Consider the following 20,777-nt stretch of genomic DNA (forward strand, 5'->3'; position numbering starts at 1 on the left):
GAGCAGAAGACTAGTATGCACACAGACACACCTAGACACATAGCCACACAGACAAAAAGGCAGCAGTACACTCACAGACGGAACCGTATGCAATAACTGTATGATACTGTAAATATAACCGCATACAATAACTTATTTAGCGAGAGGAGTCAAACAAATTAACACTGAGTCACTAACATGCAAGATATCCCCAATGCACTCTCAAATGTATTTCTTTCAACAAACGATAGTAGAGATTAGATATATAACTGATATCAACATTGTGAACATTTTCTTGAAGTCTCCCAGGGGCTCCTGGGACTCCAGGGCCCTCACTGCGGGACGTCCCAGGTTCTTCAGGACAATCACTAGAACAGGTCCTCAAGGAAGCTGGACCTGGTGGAGGGTTGATAAGTGGAAGTGGATTGCTGCAGACCAAAGAGGAAGTATTAGTTGTATAAAGCAGGGGCGGACATTCAACCCGAAGACCTTTGAGCTGGTTAATCCCCGACTCCTTCGGGTTATTTTTTGTCACTGTACATTTGCAGATATATGTGAAATTTGTCCTCTGCATCTACCCAGCCTAATTATTAGGAGAAATATGCAGCATATACACAAGTATATATTTACACAGCCATGCATTACCGTATGTCCACAGCCAGAGTTGATTGTTGAATTGATGTCCTCAATTGTAGCTTGCCCTTCTTCCGAATCGTCAAAGTCCTCAATTGTAGGTTCCTCTTCATCTTCGTCAATCAGAGACAGGCTGGAAAAGAAAACACAAATCTGGCATCGATCGCTTGCTGACCACCCGAGTGCGGCGATACAGAGTCCATTTCCAGGTTGATTTATTCAGTTATCTCAATATGAAGAATTATTGTCCAAAATGACATATTATATTTGGAAATAATATTAAAAATGTTGGAATGACAATAATTGAAAACTGATAACAGATCATTTATAACACAGGCGTGAAACATTTTAGTGGTAGTAACTGATTTCATTCAAGACATTTCCAAGAAAGATAAACCAAGTGGCTAATGCCCCCTCTTACATTGTGAGCATGTGGGAGTCCAGATTGCTGAGGTCAGAGTCATGTTGTAGGCTCTGGGTATTCACATTGTGCATCAAGGACCTAAAAAACAACATGAATACACATTATTGTATCTAATAACAAATCATTTAATAGTGACGGCAAAGGGAGAGGCCGTTGTTAGTGAGGGAGGTCTGCCATTCTGTGGTGCAAAATTGAGGACGACAAAAGAAAGGGAGGCCGTTGTGATTGAACGCGAGGTCTGCCATTCTGTGCCGAAATTGAGGTTGGCAAAATAAAGGGAGAGGCCGTTGTGATTGAATTTCAATTTGAGGACAGAATTGGCACCAATGCCCATGTATGGCGCCAAGATTTTGTGCTATTGCCATTGAGAATGCAAGTGTGAATGGAGTTTCTAGGTGAAAGTGCTTTTTTGACATGCCAATATCTGCCATTGAGCCCCATTGTAAAATTCTCAAATTTGAAAGCACTATATTTCTAAAACTATGAAACATTTCAAAGATTCCTTTTCAGGCAAACATGTCCACCGTAAGATGAACCTAAGTAGGCTTGAATGGGGTTTCTAGGTGTAAGTATGTAGGACTAGTAGCATGCCAAAGTTTGTGCTATTGCCATTGAGAATGCATTGGGCGTTAAAGTTAAATAACTCAGAAACTACAAAACATTTCAAAGTAAAAAGTTCCAGCATGTGTCTCCACAGTAAGCTGAATTATAAAAAGTGTGAACGGAGTTTCTAGGTGAATGACTTTTTGACGTGCCATAGAGCTGCCATTGAGCCCCATTATAAATGTCTCAAATTTGAAAGCACTATATTTCTAAAACTATGAAACATTTCAAAGATTCCTTTTCAGGCCAACATGTCCACCGTAAGATGAACCTAAGTAGGCTTGAATGGGGTTTCTAGGTGTAAGTATGTAGGACTAGTAGGATGCCAAAGTTTGTGCTATTGCCATTGAGAATGCATTGGGCGTTAAAGTTAAATAACTCAGAAACTACAAAACATTTCAAAGTAAAAAGTTCCAGCATGTGTCTCCACAGTAAACTGAATTATAAAAAGTGTGAATGGAGTTTCTAGGTGAAAGTGCTTTTTTGACGTGCCAATATCTGCCATTGAGCCCCATTGTAAAATTCTCAAATTTGAAAGCACTATATTTCTAAAACTATGAAACATTTCAAAGATTCCTTTTCAGGCAAACATGTCCACCGTAAGATGAACCTAAGTAGGCTTGAATGGGGTTTCTAGTTGTACGTATGTAGGACTAGTAGCATGCCAAAGTTTGTGCTATTGCCATTGAGAATGCATTGGGCGTTAAAGTTAAATAACTCAGAAACTACAAAACATTTCAAAGTAAAAAGTTCCAGCATGTGTCTCCACAGTAAGTTGAATTATAAAAAGTGTGAATGGAGTTTCTAGGTGAAAGTGCTTTTTTGACGTGCCAATATCTGCCATTGAGCCCCATTGTAAAATTCTCAAATTTGAAAGCACTATATTTCTAAAACTATGAAACATTTCAAAGATTCCTTTTCAGGCAAACATGTCCACCGTAAGATGAACCTAAGTAGGCTTGAATGGGGTTTCTAGGTGTAAGTATGTAGGACTAGTAGCATGCCAAAGTTTGTGCTATTGCCATTGAGAATGCATTGGGCGTTAAAAGTTAAATAACTCAGAAACTACAAAACATTTCAAAGTAAAAAGTTCCAGCATGTGTCTCCACAGTAAACTGAATTATAAAAAGTGTGAATGGAGTTTCTAGGTGAAAGTGCTTTTTTGACGTGCCAATATCTGCCATTGAGCCCCATTGTAAAATTCTCAAATTTGAAAGCACTATATTTCTAAAACTATGAAACATTTCAAAGATTCCTTTTCAGGCAAACATGTCCACCGTAAGATGAACCTAAGTAGGCTTGAATGGGGTTTCTAGTTGTACGTATGTAGGACTAGTAGCATGCCAAAGTTTGTGCTATTGCCATTGAGAATGCATTGGGCGTTAAAGTTAAATAACTCAGAAACTACAAAACATTTCAAAGTAAAAAGTTCCAGCATGTGTCTCCACAGTAAGTTGAATTATAAAAAGTGTGAATGGAGTTTCTAGGTGAAAGTGCTTTTTTGACGTGCCAATATCTGCCATTGAGCCCCATTGTAAAATTCTCAAATTTGAAAGCACTATATTTCTAAAACTATGAAACATTTCAAAGATTCCTTTTCAGGCAAACATGTCCACCGTAAGATGAACCTAAGTAGGCTTGAATGGGGTTTCTAGGTGTAAGTATGTAGGACTAGTAGCATGCCAAAGTTTGTGCTATTGCCATTGAGAATGCATTGGGCGTTAAAAGTTAAATAACTCAGAAACTACAAAACATTTCAAAGTAAAAAGTTCCAGCATGTGTCTCCACAGTAAACTGAATTATAAAAAGTGTGAATGGAGTTTCTAGGTGAAAGTGCTTTTTTGACGTGCCAATATCTGCCATTGAGCCCCATTGTAAAATTCTCAAATTTGAAAGCACTATATTTCTAAAACTATGAAACATTTCAAAGATTCCTTTTCAGGCAAACATGTCCACCGTAAGATGAACCTAAGTAGGCTTGAATGGGGTTTCTAGTTGTACGTATGTAGGACTAGTAGCATGCCAACGTTTGTGCTATTGCCATTGAGAATGCATTGGGCGTTAAAGTTAAATAACTCAGAAACTACAAAACATTTCAAAGTAAAAAGTTCCAGCATGTGTCTCCACAGTAAGTTGAATTATAAAAAGTGTGACTGGAGTTTCTAGGTGAAAGTGCTTTTTTGACGTGCCAATATCTGCCATTGAGCCCCATTGTAAAATTCTCAAATTTGAAAGCACTATATTTCTAAAACTATGAAACATTTCAAAGATTCCTTTTCAGGCAAACATGTCCACCGTAAGATGAACCTAAGTAGGCTTGAATGGGGTTTCTAGGTGTAAGTATGTAGGACTAGTAGCATGCCAAAGTTTGTGCTATTGCCATTGAGAATGCATTGGGCGTTAAAAGTTAAATAACTCAGAAACTACAAAACATTTCAAAGTAAAAAGTTCCAGCATGTGTCTTCACAGTAAACTGAATTATAAAAAGTGTGAATGGAGTTTCTAGGTGAAAGTGCTTTTTTGACGTGCCAATATCTGCCATTGAGCCCCATTGTAAAATTCTCAAATTTGAAAGCACTATATTTCTAAAACTATGAAACATTTCAAAGATTCCTTTTCAGGCAAACATGTCCACCGTAAGATGAACCTAAGTAGGCTTGAATGGGGTTTCTAGGTGTAAGTATGTAGGACTAGTAGCATGCCAACGTTTGTGCTATTGCCATTGAGAATGCATTGGGCGTTAAAGTTAAATAACTCAGAAACTACAAAACATTTCAAAGTAAAAAGTTCCAGCATGTGTCTCCACAGTAAGTTGAATTATAAAAAGTGTGAATGGAGTTTCTAGGTGAAAGTGCTTTTTTGCCGTGCCAATATCTGCCATTGAGCCCCATTGTAAAATTCTCAAATTTGAAAGCACTATATTTCTAAAACTATGACACATTTCAAAGATTCATTTTCAGGCAAACATGTCCACCGTAAGATGAACCTAAGTAGGCTTGAATGGGGTTTCTAGGTGTAAGTATGTAGGACTAGTAGCATGCCAACGTTTGTGCTATTGCCATTGAGAATGCATTGGGCGTTAAAGTTAAATAACTCAGAAACTACAAAACATTTCAAAGTAAAAAGTTCCAGCATGTGTCTCCACAGTAAGTTGAATTATAAAAAGTGTGAATGGAGTTTCTAGGTGTAAGTGCTTTTTTGCCGTGCCAATATCTGCCATTGAGCCCCATTGTAAAATTCTCAAATTTGAAAGCACTATATTTCTAAAACTATGAAACATTTCAAAGATTCCTTTTTAGGCAAACATGTCCACCGTAAGATGAACCTAAGTAGGCTTGAATGGGGTTTCTAGGTGTAAGTATGTAGGACTAGTAGGATGCCAAAGTTTGTGCTATTGCCATTGAGAATGCATTGGGCGTTAAAGTTAAATAACTCAGAAACTACAAAACATTTCAAAGTAAAAAGTTCCAGCATGTGTCTCCACAGTAAACTGAATTATAAAAAGTGTGAATGGAGTTTCTAGGTGAAAGTGCTTTTTTGACGTGCCAATATCTGCCATTGAGCCCCATTGTAAAATTCTCAAATTTGAAAGCACTATATTTCTAAAACTATGAAACATTTCAAAGATTCCTTTTCAGGCAAACATGTCCACCGTAAGATGAACCTAAGTAGGCTTGAATGGGGTTTCTAGGTGTAAGTATGTAGGACTAGTAGGATGCCAAAGTTTGTGCTATTGCCATTGAGAATGCATTGGGCGTTAAAGTTAAATAACTCAGAAACTACAAAACATTTCAAAGTAAAAAGTTCCAGCATGTGTCTCCACAGTAAACTGAATTATAAAAAGTGTGAATGGAGTTTCTAGGTGAAAGTGCTTTTTTGACGTGCCAATATCTGCCATTGAGCCCCATTGTAAAATTCTCAAATTTGAAAGCACTATATTTCTAAAACTATGAAACATTTCAAAGATTCCTTTTCAGGCAAACATGTCCACCGTAAGATGAACCTAAGTAGGCTTGAATGGGGTTTCTAGTTGTACGTATGTAGGACTAGTAGCATGCCAAAGTTTGTGCTATTGCCATTGAGAATGCATTGGGCGTTAAAGTTAAATAACTCAGAAACTACAAAACATTTCAAAGTAAAAAGTTCCAGCATGTGTCTCCACAGTAAGTTGAATTATAAAAAGTGTGAATGGAGTTTCTAGGTGAAAGTGCTTTTTTGACGTGCCAATATCTGCCATTGAGCCCCATTGTAAAATTCTCAAATTTGAAAGCACTATATTTCTAAAACTATGAAACATTTCAAAGATTCCTTTTCAGGCAAACATGTCCACCGTAAGATGAACCTAAGTAGGCTTGAATGGGGTTTCTAGGTGTAAGTATGTAGGACTAGTAGGATGCCAAAGTTTGTGCTATTGCCATTGAGAATGCATTGGGCGTTAAAGTTAAATAACTCAGAAACTACAAAACATTTCAAAGTAAAAAGTTCCAGCATGTGTCTCCACAGTAAACTGAATTATAAAAAGTGTGAATGGAGTTTCTAGGTGAAAGTGCTTTTTTGCCGTGCCAATATCTGCCATTGAGCCCCATTGTAAAATTCTCAAATTTGAAAGCACTATATTTCTAAAACTATGACACATTTCAAAGATTCATTTTCAGGCAAACATGTCCACCGTAAGATGAACCTAAGTAGGCTTGAATGGGGTTTCTAGGTGTAAGTATGTAGGACTAGTAGCATGCCAACGTTTGTGCTATTGCCATTGAGAATGCATTGGGCGTTAAAGTTAAATAACTCAGAAACTACAAAACATTTCAAAGTAAAAAGTTCCAGCATGTGTCTCCACAGTAAGTTGAATTATAAAAAGTGTGAATGGAGTTTCTAGTTGTAAGTGCTTTTTTGCCGTGCCAATATCTGCCATTGAGCCCCATTGTAAAATTCTCAAATTTGAAAGCACTATATTTCTAAAACTATGAAACATTTCAAAGATTCCTTTTTAGGCAAACATGTCCACCGTAAGATGAACCTAAGTAGGCTTGAATGGGGTTTCTAGGTGTAAGTATGTAGGACTAGTAGGATGCCAAAGTTTGTGCTATTGCCATTGAGAATGCATTGGGCGTTAAAGTTAAATAACTCAGAAACTACAAAACATTTCAAAGTAAAAAGTTCCAGCATGTGTCTCCACAGTAAACTGAATTATAAAAAGTGTGAATGGAGTTTCTAGGTGAAAGTGCTTTTTTGACGTGCCAATATCTGCCATTGAGCCCCATTGTAAAATTCTCAAATTTGAAAGCACTATATTTCTAAAACTATGAAACATTTCAAAGATTCCTTTTCAGGCAAACATGTCCACCGTAAGATGAACCTAAGTAGGCTTGAATGGGGTTTCTAGGTGTAAGTATGTAGGACTAGTAGGATGCCAAAGTTTGTGCTATTGCCATTGAGAATGCATTGGGCGTTAAAGTTAAATAACTCAGAAACTACAAAACATTTCAAAGTAAAAAGTTCCAGCATGTGTCTCCACAGTAAACTGAATTATAAAAAGTGTGAATGGAGTTTCTAGGTGAAAGTGCTTTTTTGACGTGCCAATATCTGCCATTGAGCCCCATTGTAAAATTCTCAAATTTGAAAGCACTATATTTCTAAAACTATGAAACATTTCAAAGATTCCTTTTCAGGCAAACATGTCCACCGTAAGATGAACCTAAGTAGGCTTGAATGGGGTTTCTAGGTGTAAGTATGTAGGACTAGTAGCATGCCAAAGTTTGTGCTATTGCCATTGAGAATGCATTGGGCGTTAAAGTTAAATAACTCAGAAACTACAAAACATTTCAAAGTAAAAAGTTCCAGCATGTGTCTCCACAGTAAACTGAATTATAAAAAGTGTGAATGGAGTTTCTAGGTGAAAGTGCTTTTTTGACGTGCCAATTATCTGCCATTGAGCCCCATTGTAAAATTCTCAAATTTGAAAGCACTATATTTCTAAAACTATGAAACATTTCAAAGATTCCTTTTCAGGCAAACATGTCCACCGTAAGATGAACCTAAGTAGGCTTGAATGGGGTTTCTAGGTGTAAGTATGTAGGACTAGTAGCATGCCAAAGTTTGTGCTATTGCCATTGAGAATGCATTGGGCGTTAAAGTTAAATAACTCAGAAACTACAAAACATTTCAAAATAAAAAGTTCCAGCATGTGTCTCCACAGTAAACTGAATTATAAAAAGTGTGAATGGAGTTTCTAGGTGAAAGTGCTTTTTTGACGTGCCAATATCTGCCATTGAGCCCCATTGTAAAATTCTCAAATTTGAAAGCACTATATTTCTAAAACTATGAAACATTTCAAAGATTCCTTTTCAGGCAAACATGTCCACCGTAAGATGAACCTAAGTAGGCTTGAATGGGGATTCTAGGTGTAAGTATGTAGGACTAGTAGCATGCCAAAGTTTGTGCTATTGCCATTGAGAATGCATTGGGTGTTTAAGTTAAATAACTCAGAAACTACAAAACATTTCAAAGTAAAAAGTTCCAGCATGTGTCTCATTTTAAAGTTTGAATGGGGTTTCTACAAAAAAAAACACACTGCTGTTACACTGTTAAAAAACAAAACATACCCCTCAGAGAAGTCTTCTTCAGAGCCCGTTTCAGAGATGTGTCCGTCTTCATCCAAGCTTAAGAGCTTTGTTGGCTCCGCGCGGAGCACGGTGGAGCTGAAGGCTGGACATCCAAGGTTGCTCGGCAATGGGCTACTGGGAGCGCCAACCTCTGACCCATTGAGCAAAGTCGATTTCACCATGCTCGGGAATGAGATACTGCTCTCTGACCCAAGGGCTGGCCCTGGAGCACGGGGTGCATACAGTACGTTGGTTAGACATACTAACAGTCTGACAGGCATTAGTCCAACAACACTGGTGCTCCCGACACGCGTGGCCGGTTACAACTAGCCCGTCCCTGTGTAAAAACTCACACGTTGCTCCCGACATGCGCGGCAGGTTAAAACGAACCCGTGGAAAGTTAAAAACAACCCGTGGCTTCCTGTGAGGTTAGTTTTAGGGTTTGGGTTTTGGGTAGGGTGTCAGACTAATACCTGTCGGACTGTTAGTACGTCAGACCAAACACATGCACCCTGGAGCACTGGGTTCTTGGGGATAAAATGCCAATACAATGACTCCTGTAATTATATTATTACAGGTAATGTACATGATCCCATAAAAACATTATTATGACAAATGATGTGTCTCGTTCTCACCTGGGCTGGTGGGCCTCCTGAGTTTTGGCTGCATAGGGCTGGATTTACAGGTGTTCAAGGAACGATGGTACATTCTGACAGATGGCCAGGATAGGGCAGCCTTGGAGCACCCGGCGTTAAGGATGGCAATTCTGTTAAAATGAAGTGAAAAAATAACTATAAGTAGTTACCATAGCACTTTGCAAAGAATGGAACGACGATTATTTTTTTTGTGGCTTTCGCCTTTATTTTTATATTTTTTATGGAGGGACAGACAGTAGGCTGACAGGAGATGGGGGGAAGACATGCAGTAAAGGCTGGCGGGATCGGGAGTCGAACCCGCAGCACACTGCCAGACTGGGTTACCAGCCAAGGTGCCTGGACCACTGAGCCATGGCCCAGACCGGACGTTTATTATTTATTGTGCATTTTACAGAGTGGTGCTTTATTTGTAATCCTGTCAATATACAGTACACAGTGGACTTGTAGTGCCTCAACGATGATATCAACTTGTGTATGCCCTTTTTCAAAACTATTCATGCTCGGGACAGCACAGACTTCTAATTCAGTGACTTCTGGGTTTGTCAATAAGGACAGCAGCAGGTAAAGGAGCGTACAGTTTGGGACGCGTGGAGCGTTGGCCCGGCGTTTTTAGTACCCTCACTAAAAACGCCGGGCCAACGCTCCACGCGTCCCAAACTCTTCTCCCTTCTGGCCCCAAAACTGTGGAATGCACTCCCCGTTGCAGTCAGAACTGCGGCATCACTCCCAATCTTCCGCCGTAGTCTGAAGACCCACCTTTTCAGACTCCATCATGGCCCATAGCACTTATCCTACCCCCTTAGATAGCACTTTTTAGACTTAGATAGCATTTGAAATAGACTTATAGCATGTCATGTAGACAGCACAATAATTGCATTGTATATAGTCATAGCACATCATAGTAGCCTACATATGTATAGCATAGTATAGTATATATGTATAGTTAATATGTACGTATAGTGTCATTATATAGATATGTTCTAGTTACGTTCTTAGCTTACGCATGTTTCTTGATAAATGCATTTTATATATGTGATGTATTCCCATACTTTGTTCCTGCCTAATGTAAGTCGCTCTGGATTAAGAGCGTCTGCTAAATGCCTAAATTGTAAATTGTACATGTTGTGTGTGTGTCTCCTCACATATGGGTTCGGTTCTGGCGGAGAACTTTAGAGCTGAATTCACTGAGGATCTCCAGAAACAGCAGAATTGTGGGCTGGGTCCCCCCTTCCACCTGTATGTCATGGAACGCAAAGTGTATACCCTGTCTGAAGCGCGCACGCACGCGCACGCGCGCACACACACACACACACACACACACACACACACACACACACACACACACACACACACACACACACACACACACACACACACACACACACACACACACACACACACACACACACACACACACACACACACACACACACACACACACACACACACACACACACACACACACACACACACACACATTTTAATCATTTATTTATGTCCACATAAGAGATACAATACAAGGACACAAATATTTACAAGGTGCTGTACAGTGTGTGCAATCAGCAAATCCCGGACAAATACCCACACACCCTTCAGGGGTACAAGTAACAGCGTCTTCGCCATATTTGGCGGCTACCGATAGTGGAAGAGATTGCACAGAATTTGGCGAGCCGTTTGGCTGCTTTTTTTGGCATCCCAAGTTGTTGGAAGCCTCTTACAACCAAACTGTGTACGTGTCCTAGGCTGCCGAAGATAAACACAAGTAGATTGCACCTATAGCCTAGTTCAATGATGGTCTGGAGGAGCGGCTGGTACTTAATGACTTTGGTCATAAAGGCTTCCTCTAAGCTAGAATCAAAGGTGCAGGCCATTTCAAGAATGAACACATCAAACTTGTTCATTCTTTATAATGGGGGTCAATGGCAGATTTTGGCAAATCAAATAATCACACTACTAACGCTCACACATCAATGGTTTATTTACAAACCCAACACATTGTTTGAACCGTCAAGGTATTCTGTGGTGTCCTGTTTGACTAGCCCACTGCGCCATTGGTACCAGTCAATTCATGCTGCTTTTTTAGTTTTTAAGTTGTTCTTCTAGAAATCGGTCTTGAAAGTAAAGACTTGAGTGGGGTTTGAACCCACAACCTCCAGATCATGTAGCCAATGACCTAACTTACTGACCTATGTGCTACCTGCAACAGCACCGTTTTCCTTTTAGTCTACTTGCCAGGCCATAGAGCCCCATTGTGAACCCGGACATGTTCACCAAGGTTTTATGTTAGAAATGTTGAGTATGGGTCCCCAGCATTTAGAAACTGCCGGATGCTAACTTGCATTAGTTTTGCAAAAAAAAGAAAACACTCATTGGGCTAAAAACAGTGATGACGGCTATGGCCGTTTTTAGCCCAAGGACTGTTTTTTGTGCAAAACTAATGCTTGGAATGGATTCAGCATAATGAAAACCCCCTATTTTGACATGTCACATGCTACTTAAAGCATGATGAAATTTAGATTTTTTTGTTTTGTTTTGCCTTCTATAGGTTGTTAATGGTATGGTCACATATTATGCCAATTATGAAAATTGCTCAACATATGCAAGTTAGCATCCGGCAGTTTCTACATGCCGGGGACCCATACTCAACATTTCTAACATAAAACTTTGGTGTACTCAACATGCCTGTGTTCACATTCTGGCAAATGGACTAAGATAAAGCACTTTTAACAGTTTGACGCCATACCCCGCGGAACCCGCCTTTTAATCAAATATCCTACGCTGCCTGGATTGTTTTATTACCTTTAGATCATACGCTGAAGTATTTGGGCGTTTGATCCGTGAAAATCCGGTCCAGATCCGTTCCTCAGTTTGTTTTTGAACGATCGCACCACCCGCCATCTTGCCAAGCAGAATGGAGGGGGCTGGGAGGCTGTTGTAGTCAGACAAAACCACCGTCCACTTGCATTGGACTCAATTTCCCAGAAGCCCTAGCAGCCCAGCATAAGTATCGATTTCCGGTTTCGTCATCATAACATGAAGCTCTCTCCCCCTGCTCCGCGGAACGACTGACTTTCTTTTTTATTATTAAAATTCGGCGATTTAGACACATAAAACAAATAGCGGGAATGTCGTATTATGCAGCGGCGCAACACTGGATCAAACAATTAGCGGCAGTAGAACTGTTTTAAAAGAGCGCTCTATAGAGGCCTCTCAACATGTCAATCGTAGTTGACTCGTAGTATGCCTGGGCCTTTAAACCTTATAGTTAGTGTCGAAGTGTTCTTGGGCAAGACTCTGAACCCCTAATTGCACCCGATGAGCAGGTTGGAGCCTTGCATGGTTTCCTCGGCCATCGGTGTATGAATGTGTGTGAATATGTAGGTGAATGTAATGCACAATCTATGTAAAGCGCTTTTGATAAAAGCGCTATATAAAACAGTTAAAGACTGTACACAGTATGTAGATACTGTATCTTAGATTTATGTGTTCTCTGACATGTTTCTTTACGGTTTGTTTTTCTCCTTTGTTACGGCCCTTATGGCTAGGGGCAAAAGAGCCCGCAAAGGGCCCTTATGGCTAGGGGCAAAAGAGCCCGCAAACGGCCCTTATGGCTAGGGGCAAAAGAGCCCGCAAACGGCCCTTATGGCTAGGGGCAAGAGGACAACCACATCCTTGCTCATAGTCTTCCTGTCCCCTATGTTTTTCTTCGTTCTCCCATTCTGAAAAAACATTAATGATTGGAGTTTGCGCAAAAACAAATTACACCCACTTCTTAACACCTGTAAACCTGTGATGTGACAATAAAGTTGATTCTTCTATACCATGTTCTACCGATCTACATAGTCACAATGTGTCACGTCGATGCGCCTTGTGAGCTTGTCGATCTGCTACTTTCGCTTAATGTTTTCCCCAGAATACAAGGCATGCGTGTGACATCATGATCATACCCGGAAGTTATGCGGGAACGCCTACCGAGTGCCTCGGCAGCCCATACATCCAAACAGAAAAGTCCTATATGATTGCGTTAAGTGACGTTAAACTCCACTCTCCACAAACTCCATTTTCCACTCGATTTGCCACTCACTTTATGCATGCACATATCCTCTATAAGGGTGCAAGGGTTTATTTATGTGGTTAAGTCTCTGTGGTGAACATCATCAGCTAAATGCAAAACGAGAAGGAGGCGGAGGGACTAACTTGTGCAGGGCCTGCAGTGGCTCTTGGATGCGTTGCAGGTTGACACCCAAGCTCATGGCGTGCTTCCTGGCCAATGCTGTGATCTCTTCAAACTCCCTCCCAGTGTTCTCAGTAGGGCGCAGCTCTGTGAATAGCTGAAAACACGCATGCACGCACGCACGCACGCACACACACACAAACTTTATGTATGTGCACAAACTTTGTCCTACACAAACATTAAATCCCATTGATAATGAATGGACAATTTTGAGTGTTCATGTGTAAATTCTGATTGGCCGGAATGAGATGATGTATGATGATGTACGATGATAAGATCGCCCCTCACTTCACACAGGTGTGATTTTTGTATATAAAGACGTAATTACCCGTTTCAAAAGTGAGTTGCGAGCTCCCGCGTTGTTTCTCATGGTTCTGTTTTTGCAGTTTGGCTTAGCACCAAGAAGAAGAGGATGTGCGCTATTATTTTACAGCCCTCCTATGCACAGCTTAGTGTGTGTTTGTACCATGGAATGTGATGATTTGATTGGCTGAGCACGGAATGTGATGTATGATGATGTATGATAATAAGAGTGCCCCTCACTTCACACAAGTGTGATTTTTTTTAATCGTTTGGACAGTGAAACCCCACCTACTTTATACTCAAAAGCAGTGGTCCTGTATTGTCTAAGGTTGCGTTGTCAATACACAATGTTCCATGTGGGAACCTCATACTTGGCAATATAATACTTGCATTGTCTACAAGCTGACAATGCAAATGCAATGCATCAGTTACATTTCTTTTGGTATTCCATACATAATAATGACAAAAAACACTAATCTCTTACAAGCGTTATTTGCAGTATGTGTTCATTGGTGAAATACTATTTACTATTCAAACCAGTTACACAGATCAATAGTACACAGTGACACACACACACACACACACACACACACACACACACACACACACACACACCTGCTGCAGGCAGAGACACACGGTCTTGGCACTCTCGACTGGATCGATGAGCTTGCTCTTGTTCAGAAACAGCTTGATGATGTCACCAAAGTTATTATAGAACTACAGTAGAGAAGGAAAGGAGGAAAGGAAGTTTGTCATCATTATTAATTTCCCAGACACCATCCTCTGTCATCTGGGCCATGTAGGGCTTTCTACATTTCTACATTCCTGGAAGGACGCAATCAACTAAATGCCGACAAGCTCACAATTAGTAAAGTAGACATAATCCTGGCTTTCTTTTACCAGGCACACTGCTATATGATTAGTAGCCTACTCCCAAAGTCCCAAATATGTTATTGATTTAGCTGTCCAATTTAAGTTATACCTATTACTAATTTCTTTATTTGGTTCATAATTAAGTGATTTGATGATTTAGTTTATAACCATACATCGATCCATATTCTTCCATGATCTCCATTCATTTGGGTAGTGTTTGGATTCTGGAGGTAGGTGATAATATCTGCAAAAAGTCTGATATTATGCTATTGAGAAAACTGTCAGGTGGCCATTGATTTTTGAGGTGCGCTAGCCCCTCCTATGTCCAGCTTTTTAGGGTGTGTGTAAACACAAAGATTGTCCTAACACAAACATTAAATGCCATTAAAAATGAATGACCATTTTTGAGTTTGTGTAAACACAAACATTATGTAAACACAAACATTGAAGCCAAAGTGAGAACGCGAATTGTGATTGGCCGGAATGAGATGATGTATGATAAGAGCCGCTTATTCTAGAGTTTGGGTCGGAGTACAGTGCCTTTATACATTAAATAAATTGACCATTAAACCCCAATCTCTCTAGCACTGACTCTGTACAGAAACAGCATCAAAACGGAATAATGCAGCATCAAAATGCTTATTTGTGTATTCCATAATATGGAGGCCGAGGTCACGGGTGCGCCTGATGTTGTCCTGTTTGTCTTTGCCGGATGAAACCACATTGGTCCTGTCAACTTCTATTTCACCCACTGTTCTTCGGACTCATCTGTTGCACCCTCACTAGTTCCAACTTCTCACTCCCCTCCTCTAAATCACAGCTTCCTTCATTCCTAAATTCATTCTCTCACTGCTCCCCCCGTTAACCCCTTGTGTTAATACTTTGCTTTGAACCCATCTGTTTATTTCCCACAGCATTCTAGACTAGTATTGAGAAAGCTGGTATCCAATTTAAAAGGTCAATTACATTGCATATCGTTGCTGTCTGGAGGAAACCTCATAACTCCATTTTGAGGTTTTATTCCATAAATCAGTGATATTGAACACCCTTGTTTTGAAAATATTGAACCAATGGAAAGTAGTAAAAAACGAATTGGACAAAACCTCTTAACTCCATTGGACCCTCAAACTGTCTGCTAAAACAGCTAACTCCACCACCTCTCTCCTCCTCATGCAAGTCATTGACAATATCTAAAGTCACAACACCAACTTTGATGAGGCAGTATTGCATCGTTTTAAAAATATACGGTTTTATTCATTTCCTTAAGAACGTATTTTTTTCATTTCCTGAAAAATGAACATTTTGGAGTTATGAGGTTTCCTCCGGACAGCAGAGATATGGAAGATCATAGATCATATCATATCAGTTGATTTTTTTTGCATTTTCTCCACCTTGTCATAATACTTGAAGACATCTGTGGCAGCCTTGAGGTCCAGCACTCCGAAGATGATCAGTTTGCAGTAGCCAGCCAGCTGGTTGCGTTTCCGTTGGACAGCGGCTAGCTTCAATTCCTCCGACTCCTCTGGGTAGGGAAGACAGACTGTCTCAAACTGTAGACATTTTTTCAAAATTGTATGAGTCAACACTGGTCAATATTAGCGGTGAACCATACTGCAGTTGTACGGATAGTCACCTGAAGGAGGAAAATATGGAGGAGAGTGAGAGAGATGGTCAAAGCAACAGATAAGAGGTGTGAGGAAATGATAAGCATTGGATAATTAAATAATATAGATAATGGACATTTTCATTCATAGCTATGCTGTGCTTCCGTGTCAAGCAAGAATAGGATGTACTCCATCCTTTGGGGCCTTTCCGATTCACTTGTTCGATATGTAATATAAGTGTCCAGAAAAATAATGAAGTAGAGAGCTAATGAACCACCTATACTTTACATATATACGTACAGTACATAGATATATTCTCAACCTTTTCAGGCCAGGACCCCCCAAAATAATCACATTTGAACTGGGACCCCCAACCCTGACTTGGAAATGTAGAAGTTGAGGCACTACATTTAGTTTGACTTGATTCCACAGAAAAATATTGTGAAAATAAGCAGATCTACTTTCACAAATTTGCCTAGCTCTTTCTTTTATCATTTGACAATTTGGACAATGTTTCACCAGTATTTACAGTTTAGTTTGGTTGATTACTTTTGATACATGCACTAATGGCCTTAAATTGTACATATGTACTCTCAGACCCACAGGTTGAGAACCACTGGCTTAGACTATCAAGTTAAAAGTAAATGATGTGTTCAATCTGGAAACAAAAGATAAACAAAATAAGAGAAAAAAGAACAAAGCAGTAAACGGATTGATTGATTGATTGAGCGAGTCACATTCTGTGCTCTATTACGCGTGGGCGCACCAGCAAACTCGTCGTCTTCGGGATTGGTGAAGATGAAGTCGACGAGGAAGCCAGACATCTCAGTTTGGAGGGTTTGAGGGAAAGAACAGCTTATCATCTTGAGGTCTGACTGGGTCCCAACCATATACTTGCTGTACAGCAGCAATAGGTCACACAGCAGTTCAAAGGCCTGGAGAGGACAGTGCACACACGCACACGCGCGCGCACACACACACACACACACACACACACACACACACACACACACACACACACACACACACACACACACACACACACACACACACACACACACACACACACACACACACACACACACACACACACACACACACACACACACACACACACACACACACACACACACACACACACACACACACACCCAGAGTAGGCATACACATCAGTCAGACTCTTACAGCCTACTACTGTCTTTCTTTGTTGTTGCAGTTTTTACTTAGAATGGAAAAGAGACAGTGACAGGAAATGGGACAGAGACGCAGAAGGACACACACACACACGTGGAAATGAACCAGGGACGATGCATTTATGAGGTCATCTGGTGATATACTGGCAAGCCCCCTAATTTGGGCTAACATTTGAAGTGGCCAAAAGTAAATCAGATTTGATTCTATAGTGAAGATCTGACCTTGTCTCTGATCTCCGCCTGGTTGGAGAACAGACATTTCTCAGACACTTTGTAGAAAGACTTCACCGCCTTGTTCACTTGCTCCATCTGGAAGAGAGAAGGAGTTGGTCGGTTGTTGTGACTGATTAACACAGCTTAACCACTGTCAACCTGGTGTCCCTATTTTGGACATCCAAAACATTCACACATTTACATTTAAATTGGCACAACAACTACATTTGGGAGACATTTTAAATAGAAAGATACAATAAATTGAAATTGGGCGATACTATATACAAGCTGTAAATTGGGGCAGGTAAAGGGCAATCACCTGATGGTGTTTTCTTTTGGAAAATGGACTTATCTTAATTGAGTTCTCAATGTGAGCATGAGACATCACCCTTTTCCAGTGTGCAGATTGGACACCATTACTTCCATACATTGCCCCCCAACAACTCAAGAGAATAAGAACTGAATCTCCAGTCAGTGAACAAAAACAGTGAAAGTAGCAGCAACTGCAGCAAAGATTTGTACAACATAATTGTGTAAAAACGTTTGCTGCATCAAGTCATTTTAAGGTTGTCCTTTGCTCTTTGCAGAATGAATGAGTGTGTGTGTGTATGTGGTTACCACGGCAGGAGAGGAACTGTCCAACACTTGCCCCTTGGTCCAGAACAGGTGGGAGGCAGCAGTATGCAGAGCTGGAACCATCAGCTGGAATCATATGGAGGAGAAAGACTTAGTCAGGATCTGTCTTAACCACTGCTGTTTAACTGTGTGTGTGTGTGTGTGTGTGTGTGTGTGTGTGTGTGTACAAAGCCAAACAACTTGCCAAATACTGTGCTGTGTGGAGAAGGAACACACACCTGCTTGTTCATGTCTGCGGACTTCACACCCTTCTTCAGCAGCTGAAGACAGGGATCCAAGAGCTGTAACCCGGTTATATTAAATGATCTGGAACATTGCACACACACGCACGAACGCACGCACGCACACACGCACGCACACACACACACACCGATAATTATAACACACACCGAGTGACATATACTTGGATGCACACATGCACTCACTGTTTTGATTTACCTGCTGAGAGCAGCAATCTTGGTCAAAGCTGTGGCAGCACCATACAGGTCATCTTCATCAGCAGTCCCCTAAAACACACAGTCACCTTCACCGTTCACACAAAATGCATGACCATGTGCATCCAACTGAGCCTTGTTGAGGTCTAAGACAGTGAGTCTCTGGTGGTGGTGGGCCATGGATAGTGCGTGCGTGCGTACCTCCAGCACGTTGCTGACTAAGGGGTTAAGGCGGTCTGTCAGGCTGTCCAGCAGACGGCTGATGGCTGTTTTGGAGCGAGCATAGAAAGTGTACTGCTCAGAGCACAGGGAGATGAACAGACAGGCGCACGCCTCCAGCACACTGGCCTCCGTGTGCTTCATCACTATGTCACACATCTGCTCCAGCAGCAGATCCAGGTACTGCTCACACAGAGAGAGAGAGCGAGAGAAGGGATAGAAAGGAACTGTGAATATAGCTGCCTGGTCAAGTTAAGCCAAACTGCGTCACCAAGGAACTTCTGGGTAAACTGGGTGACTTCCTGTCTGCCAAGTGCCAACCTTGTCTAGTTGTCCATTGGAGCTGTAGGTCTCCAGGTCAAAGTAGAGAGGGACATCCAAGAGGCGGCTCACATACGTAGCGTCTGCAGAGTACTGGAGCACAGAGGTAAAGGAAAGGATTAGTGTAGCCCCCATAGTTAGTTAAAGACCACCCCCCTACACTCTGAAAGTGTGCAATGTACTATATGAATCCCCTGACATCAAACACTGACAGCTGTGTTTACTGGGGTAACGTGGAGGAATCAACTCTGCTGTGGTGGGCGGGTGCTCTAGCCCCATGCCACCCAGATACCTCCACTCTCTCCTGTGTACCTTGGCCAGCAGCTGTGGCAGGACAGGGATGAAATGGTTGGTGATACGCATCCTGTCTCGAGCTTGGCTTTGCTGATCCTTCTTGCTTAAGACCTGAAAACAAACACACACTCGCGCACACACGCACACACACACACACACACACACACACACACACACACACACACACACACACACACACACACACACACAGAGCGACACAATGGTAACATGACAACAGATGTACAAGGTAGAGCAACAGATACACAGAACAGAACAGTATTGTATAGGCCAGTGAGGAAAACACAGAATGTGTGTGTGTGTGTGTGTGTGTGTGTCCACCTTCTTGCCCACATCTCTCCCTGCAGGGGGTTTAGCCTCAGCTGCCTGTCTGATAGCACATATCATGAGCTCTATCAGAGCACCCTCCTCTTCATACTGAAGACCTGGCACACACAGACAGATAATCAGAATAACTGTACATCTAAAGCTATAGTATTGGGAGAAGAGGGGAGGGGTGGATAGAATGGATCTTTATAGGTCTTTTTTTGTCCACTCCGAGAGGATGTTTGTGTATGTATCAGTACCAGATTCCTGCAGTAGCAGGGAGGTCATGGTGTTCCAGTCCCTGAGCTCAGGGGCGTTCCACAGACTGTCCACTAGGTAAGATCCATGCTCATGAAACTGGAAGAGGAAGGAGAGGGAGAGATGAGCTCCTGAACGCCAAACCAAATCATTATACATACAGTATAAACACTAACGTCTCATGAAGGTCCAACTCCAAATGTCCGTTCGTTGTCTGGGCACTATATGGATATTTCACTTTCAAATAGACTTACTCAACGTCTACCCCAGACAGTTTTAAAGTTGCTCGATTCAATATTTAGATATTTATGCTAGCTGCCCCTTACTATACAAACCCATTGTAACTTCAACCATTCATGTTAGATTCATGAAACACCCATCCTTTTTTCTGGTGACTCATACTTCATAATACGTGAGATGTCTGTGTTTTTGTTTATAACTTTTTCCGATTTTTTTCATTTCCCAAAAAAAATATTGTGTTTTTCTTCTCCGTTTGTAAATAATTGTAATGTTTTCCGTGATGTTTTCTCCTGTCTCAGTGGACACTTGTGTCTCTTTTGGGTGCCTTGTAGTTCACTGATAGGACTACAACTCCCATGAGCTTGCAATAAATCTATTGATTGTGCACAGATTTGAGTGTGCAGAGCCTCACTTTCCTTTTCCTCACCTAAATCCTTCAGCAGAGGCTTTTTTACATTTTTGCCCCAAACAAATATTAAAAATAAATGAAAAAGGTAATGAAAAAAACACGGTCACCTCACGTATTAGGAGGGCAGTATCAGTCACCAGAAAAAAGGACGGTTGTTTTCAATGAATCTATCGTGGTTAAAATAGAGGTTAAAGTTACAATAGGTTTGTATAGGATGGGGGCAGGGCAGCTTAATTGAATATCAAATATCTAAATTATGAATCGAGCACTTAAAAACTGTCTGGGTTTTTAAATCTGATTTCGACTTTAAGCATCATGAGTC

General features: G+C 41.0%; 1 protein-coding gene across 1 annotated transcript in view; it reads right to left on the minus strand.

Annotated features, from left to right (window-relative positions):
• Positions 1–285: 285 nt before the first annotated feature.
• Positions 286–20,777, minus strand: part of LOC306933354 (cohesin subunit SA-3-like) — a gene marked incomplete at its 5' end in the record, with an annotated part of 27,682 nt that continues 7,190 nt past the window's right edge. Inside the window, 20 exons of the mRNA XM_079515546.1 lie at positions 286–407; positions 625–745; positions 1,034–1,114; positions 8,245–8,467; positions 8,880–9,010; positions 10,043–10,134; positions 12,408–12,441; positions 13,098–13,231; positions 14,053–14,154; positions 15,702–15,832; positions 16,681–16,849; positions 17,330–17,416; positions 17,939–18,022; positions 18,175–18,262; positions 18,395–18,462; positions 18,592–18,792; positions 18,931–19,023; positions 19,243–19,335; positions 19,564–19,667; positions 19,809–19,905. Of these exons, the coding sequence (XP_079371672.1) occupies positions 348–407; positions 625–745; positions 1,034–1,114; positions 8,245–8,467; positions 8,880–9,010; positions 10,043–10,134; positions 12,408–12,441; positions 13,098–13,231; positions 14,053–14,154; positions 15,702–15,832; positions 16,681–16,849; positions 17,330–17,416; positions 17,939–18,022; positions 18,175–18,262; positions 18,395–18,462; positions 18,592–18,792; positions 18,931–19,023; positions 19,243–19,335; positions 19,564–19,667; positions 19,809–19,905 (2,193 nt within the window). The 3' untranslated portion in view covers positions 286–347. The remainder of the gene's footprint in view (positions 408–624; positions 746–1,033; positions 1,115–8,244; positions 8,468–8,879; positions 9,011–10,042; positions 10,135–12,407; positions 12,442–13,097; positions 13,232–14,052; positions 14,155–15,701; positions 15,833–16,680; positions 16,850–17,329; positions 17,417–17,938; positions 18,023–18,174; positions 18,263–18,394; positions 18,463–18,591; positions 18,793–18,930; positions 19,024–19,242; positions 19,336–19,563; positions 19,668–19,808; positions 19,906–20,777) is intronic.

This window comes from Electrona antarctica, assembly GCF_951216825.1.
Source record: "Electrona antarctica genome assembly, chromosome: 2".
Lineage (NCBI taxonomy): Eukaryota > Metazoa > Chordata > Actinopteri > Myctophiformes > Myctophidae > Electrona > Electrona antarctica.